Genomic DNA, 18088 nt, shown 5'->3' on the forward strand with positions numbered 1-18088 from the left:
GGAGCTCTAGGAAACCCATTGTTGGACAAGTCCTTCCCTACAGCAATACTGTCATCTCTACTCTCCTCCACCAAGGTGGTATGAGAGCGCTCTTGATATCTTGCTGAGTTATTTCCAGGCAGGGAAGCCAAGAAGCCAATTACACTCAGCTCCTCAAACATGAGGGTCTATCGAACAGTAAACAGGACCAGACCTTGAGTGCTTTCCCACTAACTCATTACTCTATCTACTCTTGCCTCTGTTTGGAGTATCATCATGAAATAAGGACTAGAGGTAGGGGTCTTTAGGTAGAGTGGCTTCTGTCTGTCCTCATCTGTATGAAAATTTTCCCTATCTCACACTGGGGTGACCAAAATCAAGTATCCAGGATCGTTGCTTCCCTAGCCAGTAGGGTGTTATTTATAGGGCGTAAGAACAGAACTTGCCTTAAAATGCCCCTAATTACTTCTCTGTCACAAACTGACACTTCATACATCCAACCCCACTGGCTTTCAGACCACACAAGGTGTTAGGAAGGGGTGATGGGAAAGGAATCAAGGTACACTGTCCCTCTGGGAAAATGAAAACCCTAGACAAAGTCTGTCACGAAAGTCATTGTGTAACACAGGATGGTTTCAAAGCCACCAAATCTGATTCTGGTCTCACCCTTGGAATCTAAGAGTTTTCTGACTTTGGTTAGGAAAGTCACTCTTTCTCTAAGGCTTGATTTAGCTATAAAATGAGGGTGTGACAATCTCTGCTTATAGGACATATAAAAATGCAGGGCATTAATATTGATCAAGTGTTTAATTCATGGGTGGTCAATTTTAAGATAGTTTTAAAATACATTCGCAAATTCTTTAACAATTATCCAGTTGGAAGGTATAGTCTATGTCCCCCCTATGCCTCCAGGTATAACATGCCAGGACAGAAGCTGGCCTGGAAAGTTCTAGGATGGGGACACAGGTGAGTGCTCACATGGTCTATCCGGTTTCATTGCTGGGTCACAAATTACCACAAATTCAACAATTTACGATCCCACTCCTTTATAAGCTAACAGCTCTGGAGGCCAAAAATCCAGTCACTAGTGCAGCTGGTTTTTCTGCCCAGAAGGTGTGTGTTGGGGTGAGTTCTCATTTGGGGGCTCTGAGGGAAATCCACACTCAAACTTATCCTTATTTTCAACAAATTCAGGCTTTTGAGGTTGTAGGCGTGAGGTCGCCTTTCCTTTCTGGCTTAGGGTCCACTTAAAGGTGATTTCATATAAACTATATACATTGTGGATAAAGTTTGAGGGACAGGGAATTTGGGGGGTTATTTGTCCAACAAGTAGGACTGCTGCTTCTCCCCACACTACATCTGGCAGCTCCTCAGAGCAATTCTTCTAGCCAGTGCACTGGCACTCCCTCCCCAAATCAACCTCTATAATAATTTCAGGCGACCTTGGCAAAGAGAGGTGGACGGATGTGTTTGACCCTAATGGGGTACCGCAGAGCTGTGACTGGGGCTTTCTCGTGGGGCTTTGCTGTCCCAGTACTTATGGACACTAACCAACCCCATCATCTGTATTAGAAAGGATGTGAGGTAGGATGTGAGTGCCCTGTCCAACTTGGTCAAGAAAATCTTGTGACAACTACGGGGATATTACTACCTGAGCATGACTGGTCAATATTACCTCAATTACACCAACTCTGCAAGGCTGGGAAAGCCTGTGTGAATCTCCTGCCCCTCTGCCATTGCTCTACTCCTTCCTTGACAGGCTGGTGCTGTCTGTGGGAATGGCATTCTTATTCACTCACTTACACAAAATAAAATAAAATAAAATAAAATAAAATAAAATAAAATAAACCATTTACCAAGCAACTATTTTATGGGTCAGCGAACGCACAATCATCTCTCATCTGAATTGTTACAGTAGCCTTCTGACAGTCTCCTTGCTTCCACCCTGCCCATCTGAAGTCTATTTTCCACACAGATGTCCGAGGATCTTCTCCTAAAAATAACTTAGATAATGCTACTCCTCTGTTCAAAACCCTTCAGTGGCTCTCCCACTCTGCTACAGTAAAAGCCAGAGTCCTCACCAAACCCTATAAAGCCTGAACGATCTGGGCCCCCACTGCCACTTGGACTTCATCTCTGACCCACCTGCCTCTCCCAGTCTTCTCCAGCCACACTGGCTTTTGCTGTCCCTTCTTCAGTCAAGCACTCATGCCTCAGGACCTTTGCACACCCTGATCTGTCTTTCTAAACTGCCACCCCCCAGACTTCTTCTACAAGGCTCGCTTCCTTCAGAGCTCTGCTCAGGAAGTATCTTCTCAGGGATATCTTCCTCGATCATCCTCTGTAAAATGCACACACACCCTTTGCATTCCCCATTCTTAAAAAATTTTTTCCATGCCCTTACCACCTCGTGGCTTTCTGTCTATATACCTTGTCTATTTGTTTGTCTTTCCACACTAGAACATGACTTACACCATGACAGACTCTGTTTTCTTTACTGCTGTGTCCCCCAGCACCTAGAACTGTTCCTGGCACTTAGTGGGTAGAGGAATGTGCTAACTTCTATATGGCATGTTGTGTATAAAAAGAGATGGATAAGAAATGATCCCACAGGATCTTGCCTTTTAGGTGGCAGGAGAAGAGGCATATATAAACAGATCCTTGTGGTTTCACGACATGGGGTGCTCAGGGAGCCCTGGTGAGGGGCCAGATGAATCAGAAAAGCTTTCCCTGAGCAGGGACATTGGAGCCTGTCCTGCACGGTAAGAGCTGACTGGGGAGAGAGGGAGGGGTCCCCAAACCTCCCCTTGTCCTTCTGCTTCAGTCACACTGGCTGGTGGCTGTCCTCAATCCTGAGGTCCAGGGAATGACATGGTTAAAAGGAAGAGGAACGTGTCAGATAAAAAATTTAGGTTTATGTGCCTCTTGGTTCACTAGGATCATGTGTTTCCTGGAACCAATCGCTGAACGAGAAAGATGGAATGCTCTCATTGGCCAGGCCCAAGTCACGTGCCTCTACCCCGCCCTCCCACCTGGTGGGAAAGGGTGGGGAAGGAAATCAACTCTTCATTCCTGGGGACTGGGCATGCAGAAGCCCTGGTGCCAAGAGGGTAGATCAGGTGCTATTTCCATATGGGGAAATACATGCTGGGCGCAAAACATGGTTACCACTTTTGATTTAACCACTTTCTTCTTTTCACATCCCCGGTAGCCTAATCTGTGTTCTGTTCTCAGTTTTCTTGTGCTCAGGACCCATCACACACTACATGCCGGAACCTTTGTTCTGTATCCAGGCCGGGGAGAGGCCCCTGGACACCAGTGTGAGTGTGTGTGTGTGTGTGTGATGTGGGGGAAACATCCGGTCATGCTGGGCAGGGAGAGCGGGTGTTGAGGGTGTAAAGCCGTCCTGGGTCCCTATAGTGAGGAGGCCAGGAGGACCAAAAGAGCAGGCTTTACCTACAGACTGTTAAATAGGCTTTTCAGTTATTTACTGACAAGGTAAGTTCTTCTGGAATAGGATCCTATGTTCAGAGCAACTGAACTCTTAAAGAAGAAAACAGCTTGCATAGTGCCTTAGTCTGTTACCTTTGCTATAACACAACACAGACTGGATGACTTATAATAGACACTTCTCACAGTTCTGGAAGCCGAACGTCTGAGATTAGAGTGCCATGATTGGGTGAGGGCGCTCTTCTGGGTGGTAGACTTCTCTAGGGTCCTCAAGAGAGTGAGGGAGGGACTATAGTGGAAGGGACTAAGCATCTCTCCGGGGTCTCATTCACAATCCCATTCACAAGGCCTCCACCTTCATGACCTAATCGCTTCCCAAAGGCCCCACCTCCTAACACCATCATTTTGGACATTAATTTTCAACATATAAATTTTGGGAGGACACAAGCATTCAACCTTTGCTTTGCCCTTTGCTTTGCTTCTTAAATGCTCCTCTGTCCTTCAGCTGTAGAACAACCAGCCATCCTGGTTGCCCAGGACAGAAGGGGTTCCAAAAACAATTTTAAAACTAAGAGAGTCCCGGGGCGCCTGGGTGGTTCAGTGGGTTAAAGCCTCTGCCTTCGGCTCGGGTCATGATCCCAGGGTCCTGGGATTGAGCCCCATGTCGGGTTCTCTGCTCTGCGGGGAGCCTGCTTCCTCCTCTCTCTCTCTCTCTCTCTCTCTCTCTCTCTGCCTCTCTGCCTACTTGTGATTTCTCTCTGTCCAATAAATTAAATCTTTAAAAAAAAAAAACTAAGACAGTCTTGGCAAAGCAGAGCTATGAAAACAAACAAACAAACAAAAACACCTGTGTTTTTAGGACTTTCAGAATTCTGAAATCATGGAAAATTTAAGCACGTACTTAAAAACTGCTTTAATAAAGCACTATACTGCGTCTTGCCAAAAGGGAGACCACTCCTAGGTGCCGCAAGAAGAAAGTATTGAAATCACCTGTTCCTTAAGTAATTATCCCATGGTTCGATTGTAAGCAAAAGTTAGACTCAGCACAATACTTTAATCACCTATTTATTCTGAAATATGTTTCTAACTATTCTCTAATATAAATTATTTCATGTTATTGATGTATAACACATAGAGGAAACTGTACAAATCAAAAGACTCAAATCAGTGGATTATCATGAAGTTAAGACACCATGTAATCACCACCCAAATAAATCGTTTTTAGTGGGAAAGAACCCACATCCAATTACAGAAGAATATTCTTTTTGTTCTCTAAGGCATCAATTCTCTACATCTGGAAACTGTATGTTCCTTGAGCTACCTAAACTGATGCCCATTATTAGTTACCAGAATGCCAGGTAGAACATCAAAAGAAAAATAATCCAACTCCTAGCAATCCTTATGAATTACAAATGGTTTTCCAATGATGGAAATTTTTACATAATTAACATTTAAGTGTTTCCGATTGAATTTTTTTTTATAAAAACGAGTGTATTTATGACAGTGTACATGTTTCCTTTCTTTTAAAGATTTTATTTATTTATTTGACAGAGAGAGATCACAGTAGGCAGAGAGGCATGCAGAGAGAGGGGAAGGGAAGGAAGCAGGCCCCTGCCGAGGAGAGAGCCTGATGCGGGACTCGATTCCAGGACCCTGAGATCATGACCTGAGCCGAAGGCAGCGGCTTAACCCACTGAGCCACCCAGGCGCCCCCATGTTTCCTTTCTTTTGGAAACTACTATTATGGGTTTACTTGGCTACATCAACTGTTCTTGACTCCAGTTTGCATAGGTTAAAGATAAATGTAGATGAAAGGCCCTACATTATGAGTGATGCAGCTTTATAAATGTTGCCAAAATGATGGTAAGAGCTGCACAGTACAATTCTTATTTTTTAGATGATTACTTTTTAAATAGCTAAGAAACTGAGACCATCTGACTGATGTATATAGCAGACTAAGGGGAGCCCTGGAGGGCCTGTGTGGGCACAAACCAATTAAGTTGAGCACTCAGTGAAATTGCTTTCTCAGCCAGGATGGAGAATGATTGATCACAAGTCAAATCGTACATGTGTCAGGCTGAAAGAGTTTACAGGTAAATTTGGCCCAAGGCCATTGCCACTTCATTTCTCCGGCTGAAACACTACAAGTGGTTAAGTGAGTGAGGGAAAGCCACTTAATTCTTTGTACAGCGAGACCCTCCAGCTGGGTCTTGCGTTGGTTTCCACTTAAGGTACGGAGGTAAGAAAGACCAACTTCTGGTGTTCATATGCACGACCGAGGTTGGGAAGTCTGCCTGATCAAGTTGTTCTCAACCCCACTGGACTTGAGAAATTGCTGGGGAGTTCGAAACAACAAAAAAGACCCAGATACTCAGGACACACCCAAGATCAAACACTCCAAATTTTAGGGATGTAGAGCTCAGGCATCAAAGCCGGGTAATTCTACTGGCAGCTGTGGTTGACAGCGCTGGGCAGATTCGAATGGGTAAAAGCCTCTTCCCTTTGAAAGAAGGGTCCTGAGACCAAACTTGTAGAAGGGACTGTCCCCGCAGCCTGGGGGAATTTCAGCTCGCAGGTCTGGAGGTCAGCGGCAAGGGATGGCGCTCAGGTGCCGCAGCACCGCTTAGTAATAGACATTCTCGCGCACGTCTCCTTGGAGTCACCCTACATGAGCCAGACATTGAGGCTCAAACCCATGAACCGGGAGAGAACGGGATCACCAACCTCCCGATCCTTCTAGGAACCGACATTTGCGCGCGCCGAGACCGAAAACCGAAAGCGCATGTGCGAAGGATGAGCCCGGGGGAGGTACAGGACCGGACCGAAGCGGGATCCTGAGGCGCATGCGCAGTCGCGAAGGCGGTGCTTCCGGCCGGCGGAGGCGGGGCCTGGGTTCCGTTGGGGGGGCGGGACCCAGCCGGCGACCCCGACCCCGACCCAGGTCGCGACCCCCACGCGGGCCCACCGGTATGGCCCGGCACGTGTTCCTGACGGGGCCCCCAGGTAACCCCGCCCAGGTGTTCGCTTCCGGGGGACCGCGGGGGTAGGCACGGTGGGCGCGAGGGGGGCGTGCGGGGGGCGCGCGGGGTGGGGGCGACCCGTGCTCTCCGGGAGGCGCGGCGGGCTGCAGAGCTCTGGCTGCGGCCGCTGAAGCTCCCGACCGAAATTACAGGCTCATGAGCGGAAGCCTGCGTGCCGCTTCCCTGAAAGCGCGATTTTCAGTACGGAAGATCGGATTAGAAACGAGGCGGGCGCTGGTTAAGAAGAAAGTTGCGGTTGGGTGGCGGGCGGCCTTCTCCGTGACGGTGTGGGAGAGCGGGCCGCGGCGGCAGGGTCGCCCCGTGGCACCCAACTTGCGGTGGGCGCCAGCGGTGTTTCAGGCCGCCTGCCGCGCCGGCACTGACAGGACAAGGCCCGTCTCTGTCGGTATCGCCGGTGCGCGCTGCAGGTGCTCGGGTCCGGACCCCACTCAGGGAGGGAAGCGCCGGTGTTCCGCTGAAGGGTAGTGAAACCCAAGAGGAGACCTGCCCCCTCCCAGGCTCCTGCAGGGGCGAGGCTGCAGGGTGAGAAGCCCGTCTCAGATCCTGTGTCCGTGCCAGGCCCTCCTGATGCCAGTCTTTGGCAAAGCCCTCAACCCTGCGGGGCTGCGAGTGGATGGCATCGTGTTCCTGCAGAGGAGCCTGGAGGAGGAGGTCATTCCGGGCCTGGAATTGTCTTTCACGTGATTTTAATAGTTACGTTTTGCCTTAAGCAGGAAAGGCCACACTTAATAATATCGTAGACTTCGGAATTTTATTGTTACAAGCGGAGGGGAAGCCGTGAGGAGTGCGGTGGTGGTTGGAGGAATGGCTGACATCCAAAGGACTCCCTGACCTGGCACAGGACTGTCTTTCGACTTATCTGTCGGTCCTTTATTTGAAACTGGGAATGGCATTTGCTCAGCAGGCTGGCCCCAAGACACCTACGTGTTTCATAACAAAAGTGATCTGTTACTGTGTTAGCACCTGCCCTGGGTCCTGCAAGTGACTGGGGACAGAGGTTGGCCAGGTCAACGTTGGCTCTTCCTGTTTCCTTTTTTATAAAAGCCTCGTGTGCACACAGTTGAAAGACTCAAGTAATTCCACAGTATAGCTCTCCTGAGCCTGTGTTAAAACCTGGTCACCCTCTCCATCTTCCTAGTGCAGTTATTTTGTCATCTTTATTAGCCCAGTACATGTAAAAGCTAGTCCCAGAAAAGCCACGTGGTCAGTAATCTGTAGTTTTCTTTTCCTTTTATGTACAACTTTTTTTCCCCTTTGGAGTTACTGTCAGGGTTTTTTTGTTTGTTTGTTTTTGGTTTTGTTTTGTTTTTTTAAGATTTTTATTTATTTATTTGACAGATCCAAATAGGCAGAGAGGCAGGCAGAGAGAGAGAGAGGAGGAAGCAGGATCCCCGCTGAGCAGAGATAACGCAGTTATTTCCCATAGGGTCATGGGGTCACTTTCCAAATTAAACTACCTGCAGTTGAATCTTTATCTCACGGTCACTCTTCTGAGAGAACTAGAACAAAAAGGGTTCTAGAGCTGTCCGACCTGCTCATCTTGACTCTGTGGTGTGTGGAGCTGTCATTTTGGGGTTTCCTTCAGCATCGATTACCTCTTAGTGTAGACAGTGCGAGGGTAGCGGCTGAATGGATGGAGATGAAAAATTAACTGAAAGAAGATTCTAGAGCTTAGGAGGAAGGGTCTTGAGCCAGTGCCTCCTGTTACTTCCCCGTGTCCTAGCCAATATGCAGGACACACAGAGCCCCCTTTATTACAGTGGCTCTGTGTTACCATCTTCAAAATGCAACAACTTTCTTTTTTTTTTACATTTAGAGTAAAACCCACTTAATATAAGACAAAAAAAAAAAAAGTTTGACAGAAGAATGTGACAATCACATGGAATTGCTATGTACAGAAATAAGTGCTGTGACCCTTCCCAATTCCTTCTCGACATTTCCTTGTATAGATACATATACTTACTTTTTTTTTTAAGCTTAGTGGAATACCACTGTATATGCCTGTTGTGTCTTAACCTGCTCTTTCTCCATCTGCCCACATATTGTGGTCTACTTTCTGTGCTGATACATCAGGTAAACAGTATTCCCTTTAATGGCTGCTTGGCTTTCCTGTGTGTTTTATGCACGTAGTACCATAATTTAACACTCCCTTACTGATCAGCATATAGATTGCTTTCTGTATCTTGCCATTACAGTGAATACTGACGTAAATACCTTTTCATATATCTTTGTGCTGCGGTCAAATGTTTGTGGAGGGAATTCACAACGATAGAATTGCTGTGTGCTGTGGAAGACATATTGAAGCTGCCGTTCAGAAAAGTACAAGCTTACATACCCACCAGTGCCACTGGCCGGCATTAACCAGGTTCTTCAGGGACTTTCTGAAGGCGGCAGTTACTGGGGGACAGAGCTGGGATGAAAAACCTACACCATTCTCTTCCAACCCCAGGGAGCATGTGGCTGGGTTGCTGTTCATGTTCCAGAAGGCCAGCCACCATTGTTTGCTGGTGTGAAGTTGAGAGGAGAGATTTATTAAAGAACAGATTATCGTTTATCTCAAGGAAGTTTAAAAGGGTCCTTCAGGAACCCTGATGACTGTGTCGGCAGCTGTAGAAATAACATGATTTACATCTTTGTGGTGTTTCGAAATAGTCTCTTGCAGACTTGCCAGAGGTTTCCCCTTTTTCCGTGTTGGGTCATCATGATGCCATTGCCTTCAGTGTGTATGCAACAAGGCTCATAGAAACGAAGCCATGGGGACACTCCAAGGCTCCTATTAACGTGCATGATCCTTACTAGTTGTGTAAGCCTGGATAAGTTACCTAGCCTCTCTGGGCCTCATCTATAATCCAGGAACAAGAATGGTGACTGCCTGAGAGGGGGAGTTGTGAGGATTTAACCAAGGAAATGCTTGTGGAGTGTGCTAGAGAACAGTCTCTGGCTCCACAGGGACGGGTTACTTTGTCAGCTCACACCTGTTGGTGCTTGTGAACACATAGCAGGAGCTGGTCAGAGTAGTTAACAGGCTAGGTGGGTGAGGGGGTGAAGGCGCAGAAGCTGTAATTTGGGGAAGGGTGGGGGGGCAGGCCAGGGGAATGTTTAGGGACGCTGGCGGAGGTCAAAGATGGGGTTGCCAACCTGCTAGGATTGCTCTTGTGAGAAAGTTTAAAACTGCTGTTTCTTGTGGTGTTTGTGGTATTTAAGAGACACTTTTTTGGGAGACAGAGTAATTTAAGTCCAGGAAGGAGTATAGGGATTTTCCCACAATTAAATATTGGTCCAGGGGCGCCTGGGTGGCTCAGTGGATTAAAGCCTCTGCCTTCAGCTCAGGTCATGATCTCAAGGTCCTGGGACTGAGCCCCGCAACAGGCTCTCTGCTCGGCAGGGAGCCTGCTTCCCTTTTTCTCTCTCTGCCTGTCTCTCTGCCTACTTGTGATCTCTGCCTGTCATATAAATAAAAATAAAATCTTTCGGGTGCCTGGGTGGTTCAGTAGGTTAAGCCACTGCCTTCAGCTCAGGTCATGACTCAGGGTCCTGGGATCCACATCCGGCTCTCTGCTCAGCAGGGAGCCTACTTCCCTTCCTCTCTCTGCCTGCCTCTCTGCCTACTTGTGATCTCTGCCTGTGACATAAATAAATAAAGTCTTTATTTATTTTTTTTTCATTTATTTATTTTCAGCATAACAGTATCATTATTTTTTTCACCACACCCAGTGCTCCATGCAATCCATGCCCTCTATAATACCCACCACCTGGTACCCCGACCTCCCACCGCCCCCCGCCACTTCAAACCCCTCAGATTGTTTTTCAGAGTCCATAGTCTCTCCTGATTCACCTCCCCTTCCAATTTACCCCAACCCCCTTCTCTCTAACTCCCCATGTCCTCCATGCTTTTTGTTATGCTCCACAAATAAGTGAAACCATATGATAATTGACTCTCTCTGCTTGACTTATTTCACTCAGCATAATCTCTTCCAGTCCCATCCATGTTGCTACAAAAGTTGGGTATTCGTCCTTTCTGATGGAGGCATAATACTCCATAGTGTATATGGACCACATCTTCCTTATCCATTCATCCGTTGAAGGGCATCTTGGTTCTTTCCATAGTTTGGCGACCGTGGCCATTGCTGCTATAAACATTGGGGTACAGATGGCCCTTCTTTTCACTACATCTGTATCTTTGGGGTAAATACCCAGGAGTGCAATGGCAGGGTCATAGGGAAGTTCTATTTTTAATTTCTTGAGGAATCTCCACACTGTTCTTTAAAGAGGCTGCACCAACTTGCATTCCCACCAACAGTGTAAGAGGGTTGCCCTTTCTCCACATCCTCTCCAACACGTGTTGCTTCCTGTCTTGCTAATTTTGACGATTCTCACTGGTATAAGGTGATATCTCAATGTAGTTTTAACTTGAATCTCCCTGATGGCTAGTGATGATGAACATTTTTTCATGTGTCTCATAGCCATTTGTATGTCTTTATTGGAGAAGTGTCTGTCCATATCTTCTGCCCTTTGTTGATATGATTATCTGTTTTGTGTGTGTTGAGTTTGAGGAGTTCATTGTAGATCCTGGATATCAACCTTTTGTCTGTAATGTTGTTTGCAAATATCTTCTCCCATTCCGTGGGTTGCCTCTTTGTTTTCTTGACTGTTTCCTTTGCTATGCAGAAGCTTTTGATTTTGATGAAGTCCCAAAAGTTCATCTTCGCTTTTGTTTCCTTTGCCTTTGGAGACATATCTTGAAAGAAGTTGCTGTGGCTGATATCGAAGATATTACTGCCTATGTTCTCCTCTAGGATTCTGATGGATTCCTGTCTCACTTTGAGGTCTTTTATCCATTTTGAGTTTATCTTTGTGTACGGTGTAAGAGAATGGTCGAGTTTCATTCTTCTGTATATAGCTGCCCAGTTTTCCCAGAGAAAAGAGACTGTCTTTTTTCCACTGTATATTTTTTCCTGTTCTGTCGAAGATTATTTGGCCATAGAGTTGAGGGTCCATATCTGGGCTCTCCACTCTGTTCCACTGGTCTAGGTGTCTGTTTTTATGCCAGTACCATGCTGTCTTGGTGATCACAGCTTTGTAGTAAAGCTTGAAATCAGGTAATGTGATGCCCCAGTTTTATTTTTGTTTTTCAACATTTCCTTAGCGATTCGGGGTCTGTTCTGATTCCATACAAATTTTAGGATTATTTGCTTCAGCTCTTTGAAGAATACCGGTGGAATTTTGATCGGAATAGCATTAAAAGTATAGATTGCTCTAGGCAGTATAGACATTTTAGCAATGTTTATTCTTTCGATCCAAGAGCATGGAATGGTCTTCCATCTTTTTGTGTCTTCTTCAGTTTCTTTCATGAGTGTTCTGTAGTTCCTTGAGTATAGATCCTTTACCTCTTTGGTTAGGTTTATTCCCAGGTATCTTATGGTTCTTGGTGCTATAGTAAATGGAATCGATTCTCTAATTTCCCTTTCTGTATTTTCATTGTTAGTGTATAAGAAAGCCACTGATTTCTGTACATTGACTTTGTATCCTGCCACGTTACTGAATTGCTGTATGAGTTCTAGTAGTTTGGGGGTGGAGTCTTTTGGGTTTTCCATATAAAGAATCATTTCATCTGGATACCTTTTATTTCCCTTTGTTGTCTGATTGCTGTTGCTAGGACTTCTAATACTATGTTGAACAAGAGTGGTGAGAGTGGGCATCCTTGTCGTGTTCCTGATCTCAACGGGAAGGACGCAAGCTTTTTCCCATTGAGGATGATATTTGCTGTGGGTCTTTCATAGATAGATTTGATGAAGTTCAGGGATGTTCCCTCTATCCCTATACTTTGAAGCATTTTAATCAGAAACGGATGCTGGATTTTGTCAAATTCCTTTTTCTGCATCAATTGAGAGGACCATGTGGTTCTTCTCTCTTCTCTTATTAATTTTTTCTATCACATTGATTGATTTGCGAATGTTGAACCATCCTTGTAGCCCAGGGATGAATCCCACCTGGTCATGGTGGATAATCTTTTTAATGTGCTGTTGGATCCTGTTTGCTAGGATCTTGTTGAGAATATTAGCATCCATATTCATCAGTGATAATGGTATGAAATTCTCCTTTTTGGTAGGGTCTTTGCCTGGTGTGGGGATCAGGGTAATGCTGGCTTCGTAGAAAGAGTCAGGAAGATTTCCTTCTGCTTCAATTTTTTGAAAAAGCTTCAGGGAATCCCTGAAGGGGAGGAGAAAGAAAGAAGTCTAGAAGATATAGTGGAACAAGTTCTTCATGAAAATTTTCCAAATCTCGTGAATGGAACCAGCGTTTAAGTACTAGAGGCCGAAAGTTTCCCCCCAAGATTACAGATTCTGAAAGTCCTCGAGACACCTAATAGTAAGAAGGAAGAATTAGAATTGTAGGCAGAGCCTCTTGAAAACAGCTAGGACAAATAAGATCCTTACGTACGGAGGAAAGCCCATCAGAATAACGTCAGACCTGTCCACAGAGACCTGGCAAGCCAGAAAGGGCTGGCAAGATATATTCAGTGCACTGAATGAGAAGAACATGCAACCAAGAATACTTTATCCAGCAAGACTGACATTCAAAATGGATGGAGAGATAAAGAGTTTCCAGGACCAGCAAGGCTTAAAAGACTATGCATCCACCAAGCCGATACTGCAGGAAATATTAAGGGGGCTTCTTTGAAGGAGGAAAAAGCCCAAGAATAGCATTGAACAGAAATATAGAGACAATCTACAGAAAGAAAGACTTCAAAGGTAACACGATGTCAATAAAAACGTATCTATCAATAATCACTCTCAATGTGAATGGCCTAAATGCACCCATAAAATGGCACAGGGTTGCAGACTGGATAAAACACAGGACCCATCCATATGTTGTCTACAAGAGACCCATTTTGAACCTAAAGATACACCCAGACTGAAAGTGAAGGGATGGAGAAGCATCTTTCATGCCAATGGGCCTCAAAAGAAGGCTGGGGTAGCGATTCTCATATCAGACAAATTAGATTTTAAACTAAAGACTGTAGTCAGAGATACAGAAGGACACTACATCATTCTTAAAGGGACTTTCTACCAAGATGATCTAACAATTGTAAATATCTATGGCCCCAATATGGGAGCAGCCAATTACATAAGAAAACTGTTAATCAAGATAAAGAGTCATATTGATATGAATACACTAATCGTTGGAGATCTTAACACGCCTCTCAGAAATAGATCATCGAAGCAGAAAATCAATAAAGAAACAAGAGCATTGAATGACACATTGGACCATATGGACCTCATAAATATATACAGAACATTCCACCCTAAAACAACAGAATACTCATTCTTCTCAAGTGCACATAGAACTTTCTCCAGAATAGACCACATACTGGGTCACAAATCAGGACTCAACTGATACCAAAAGACAGATTATTCCCTGCACATTCTCAGATCACAATGCTTTGAAACTGGAGCTCAATCACAAGGAAAAGTTCCAAAGGAACTCAAACACCTGGAAGCTAAAGACCACCTTGCTTAAGAATGCTTGGATCAACCAGGAGATCAAGGAAGAACTGAAACAATTCATGGAAACCAATGACAATGAAGACACTTCGATCCAAAACCTATGGGATACAGCAAAGGCGGTCCTAAGGGGTAAATACATAGCCATCCAAACCTCCCTCAAAAAAATTGAAAAATCCAGAACACAGCAGCTGTCTCTACACCTTAAAGAACTGGAGAATCAACAACAAATCAAACCAACTCCACACATAAGAAGGGAAATAATCAAGATTAGAGCTGAGATGGATGAGGTAGAAACCAGAGATACAGTAGAACGTATCAATGAAACTAGAAGCTGGTTTTTTGAAAGAATCAATAAGATCGATAAACCATTGGCGACACTAATCCAAAAGAAAAGAGAGAAAGCTCAAATACATAAAATTATGAATGAAAAGGGAGAGATCACAACAAACACCAAGGAAGTAGAAACAATCATCAGAAGTTATTATCAACAGTTATATGCCAATAAGCTAAGCAACCTAGATGAAATGGATGCATTCCTGGAAAATTATAAACTCCCAAAATTGAATCAGGAAGAAATTGACAACCTGAATAGACCAATATCTAGTAAGGAGATTGAAGGGGTGATCAAAAACCTCCCAAAAAACAAGAGCCCAGGACCTGATGGATTCCCCGGAGAATTCTACCAAACTTTCAAAGAAGAAATAACACCTATTCTCCTAAATAAAGTCTATAAAAAAATAAAATCTTTCAAAATAAATAAATAAATAAATATAGGTCCAGAGTGTTCCGAAGGTTGAAATGCCAACTTAAGGTGCCCAGCATTTGACCCAAATATGACCAGGTTACCTCCTCGTGAAAGAGTGTGGCCACCCACGGAGGCAAGTAAACCTAGTTCTAGAAGCTTGTCTCAGAGGATGCAAATTGCGCCTATCACCACAGAGCTACTCAGTTGGCCCTGGTATTGTATATGCGACAAAATTAATGGTGTCTCGGAGGAATTTTAAAATCAGACTTTAAGATCCCATTCATATTTTTATTATGCTTGAAATTAAAAATTTTAACACCCTGGAACAATCAGAATTGAAGTGCAGTTAATACTCCTAAAACTCAGGTGCAGCCCCTTTCACTCCCCCCGCCAGGAAGGCTCTCAGAGTCAGTGTGTGCTGTGTGTCCTCTGGCAAAGGAGTGGTTCCTAATGGGCTTTTGTTTTCTTTTCTTTTTCTTTCTTCTTTTTTTTTTTTTAGGAGTTGGAAAAACAACGCTGATCCAGAAAGCCAGTGAGGTGTTAAAATCCTCCGGTGTGCCTGTCGATGGATTTTACACAGAAGAAGTCAGACAGGGAGGGAAAAGAATAGGATTCGATGTTGTCACGTTATCTGGTCTGCGGGGAGTTTTGTCCAGAATTGGGTACTGATATTTCCGTTCTGTGGTGTTTTATTCCCCCTGGGTACAAGATTAAGCCAAATGATCCCTTCTATCTAGAAGAATCTGGGGCCTTTACAGATTTCTCAGAGAGAGAAAACAGAGATTGAAACCATCACATGAAAAACAAAGTATAAAAATAGCATATGTCACTTAAAACTCATTCCGCCAAGTAATAAGTGTTTAGCATTTTGTAATTCATAGTCCTGTTTCCTGTGTGCCTTTTTTTTGTGGTGCAGCCCCCCTGCAGCTTCAGGGTTGTCCCCCAAGGTCCCTGCCAGGCCTGGTGGTGGCGGTGGTAGTACGCACTCGAGTTGGTAGCCCTGATGTCAAGCATCAGGTTACATGGCATCAGGTTAGCTTTGCATACCTGGGTGATTTTTAAGGGTGATTTAGCCTACGTGGAGGGCCAGAGGCTCACTGGAGTAGCTACAAACCAGAAATCAGTATGGGGGTCTTTCAGCAGAGAATGCCCTGTCTTTTCATTCAGGTCAGAGCCTCCACCTGGAAAACGTGAATGCCGGGTTGGGCAGTACGTGGTGGATCTGACTTCGTTCGAGCACTTGGCACTTCCGGTCTTGAGGAGTGTAAGTATGTGATTTCTGCCTCTTGAGCCCATCTCTTTTTAGTGCATTGGGGGAATTGCTCGCCCTGGGAACAGAGTAGTTTTGCTCCAAAGGAGTGGCCAGTTTTGCAGTTGACAATTGGAAGGTTTTCAAGTGATTGAGCCTTATAAAGGATGTATGCACCATAATTTGATGTCACTCTGAACTACACAGAAATTCCTTGTCACACGTATTCAGCGCATGGAAATATTTTATTCTGGGAGGGCTCTGATGCTCAGCTACCAAGACTCCAAAAGTTAAATCTTTCCTCTGCTTTCCTCTCTTTTATATCTTAACCCTGTTTTCACAGCACAACAAATAAACATTTAGGAAGGGAAATGTCATTATATAAATATAATGGTAAGCACCAACTGACTATGGGTTTACCTCCTGATAAAGCCATCATAAGTTGAAAGTCTGGTAAGTGGAAAACACATGTAATACACCTAACCTATACACCATTACCCCTCAGCCCAGCTGACCTTCAGCGTGCTCAGAACACTGTACGGTTGGGCAAGATCATCTGACACAAAGTGTATTTGATAATAAAGTGTTGAGGATCTTACGCAGTGTACTGAACGCTGTACTGAAAGGGAAACACGTAATGGCTCTGTGGGTGCAGAATGGTTATTAGTGTATTGGTTGTTTACCTCCATGATCTCGTGGCTGCCTCAGACCTGGGACTCCAGCTCCTGCCCAGCATTGTGAGAGATCATCCTGCATGCTGCCCCTAGTCCAGGAAAAGGTCAAAATTAAAAATCTGACCTACGATTTTTATGGAATCTGTATTGCTTTCACACCGTCGTAAAATTGAAAAATCATCAGTTGAACCATTGTAAGTCACGGACCATCTGTGATATATCGTATATCACTGTATTACCTGTTGTTGTTTCTTTTTTAACAGCTTACTGAGGTATAATTCACACCTCACCCATTTGAAATACACAGTTCAACTTTTTCTAGTATATTCACAGGAATGTGCAACCATTTGTCACAAGCTAATTTTAGAACATCTCCATCCTTGCAGAAGGAAGCCCCATACATACTTCATTCTTCTGTCCCTCCCCGCACTTGGCAACCACTACTCTACCTTCTTTGCCTGTCAGTTTGCCCATTCTGGGCATTTCCTGAAAAGGGAATCATATAAAATGGGGTCTTTTGTAACTAGCTTATTTCACTTGGCACAGTGTTTTCAAGGTTTATCCACACTTCAGTACGTATCATTCTTTTTCATGGTTGAATAATATTCCTTTGACTGGATATACCACATTTGTTGATCTGCTGATCAGCTGATGGACATTTGGATTGTTTCTGCTTTTTGGTTATTGTGAATAATGCTGCTCTGAACGTTTCTGTGCAAGTTTTTGGGTAGACGTCTGTTTTCATTTCTCTTGGGTTATACCTAGGAGTAGAGATGCTAGGTCATAATGGGAGTTCTGCATAAATCTTTTTGAGGAATCACCAGACTGTTTTCCAGACCAGCTGCATATTTCCACCAGCAGTGGATGAGGATTCCAGTTTCTTCATATCTTTGCCAGCACCAGTTACAGTCTTTCTATTTTCATCCATTCAAGGAGGTGTGAAGCACTGTATGATTTCGATTTTGATTTCCCTGATGACTAGTGATGCTGAGTGTCTCTTCATGTCCTTATTGGGCGTATGTATATCTTCTCTGGAGAAATGTTTATTCCTTTGCTTTGCCCATTTTTAAATTGGCTTAGTTGTGTTTTTATTACTGGGTTATGAAATGTCTTCCTAAGATCTGGATACCAGTCTGTAATTAGATACATTACTTGCTAGTATATTCTTCTGTTCTGTAGACGCGGTCACTTTCTTCATGGTGTCCTTGAAGGTTTTTTTTTTTTTTTTTTTGAGAAATCCAGCTTACCTGTTTTTCTTTTGTTGTTTATGCTTTTTGGTATTGTATCAAAGAAGACTTTGCTGACCTAATTTCATAAAGATCAACTCCTGTGTGTTCTTCTAGGAGTTTTATGGTTTTACTGTTACATATAGGTCTGTAGCCTAAAGTAATTTTTGTGTGTGCTGTTAGATATGAATCCAGATTCCTTCTTTCACAGATAAA

The 18088-nt window shown here is 44.3% G+C and overlaps 1 protein-coding gene across 3 annotated transcripts in view; it reads left to right on the forward strand.

Annotated features, from left to right (window-relative positions):
* The first annotated feature begins 6270 nt into the window (after positions 1–6270).
* Positions 6271–18088, forward strand: part of NTPCR (nucleoside-triphosphatase, cancer-related) — a 39066-nt gene continuing 27248 nt past the window's right edge. For 2 of the 3 annotated variants that reach the window (XR_014308023.1, XM_082718945.1), the window contains exons 1-3: positions 6271–6432; positions 15223–15385; positions 15891–15987. Coding sequence is in view for 1 of the 3 variants with exons in the window: in XM_082718945.1 (XP_082575071.1) it covers positions 6273–6432; positions 15223–15385; positions 15891–15987 (420 nt within the window). In the remaining 2 variants the exon portion in view is untranslated. The remainder of the gene's footprint in view (positions 6433–15222; positions 15386–15890; positions 15988–18088) is intronic. The other variant, XR_014308024.1, reaches the window with a different exon arrangement.

This window comes from Mustela nivalis (genome assembly GCF_964662115.1).
Source record: "Mustela nivalis genome assembly, chromosome: 2".
NCBI classification, from domain to species: Eukaryota; Metazoa; Chordata; class Mammalia; order Carnivora; family Mustelidae; genus Mustela; species Mustela nivalis.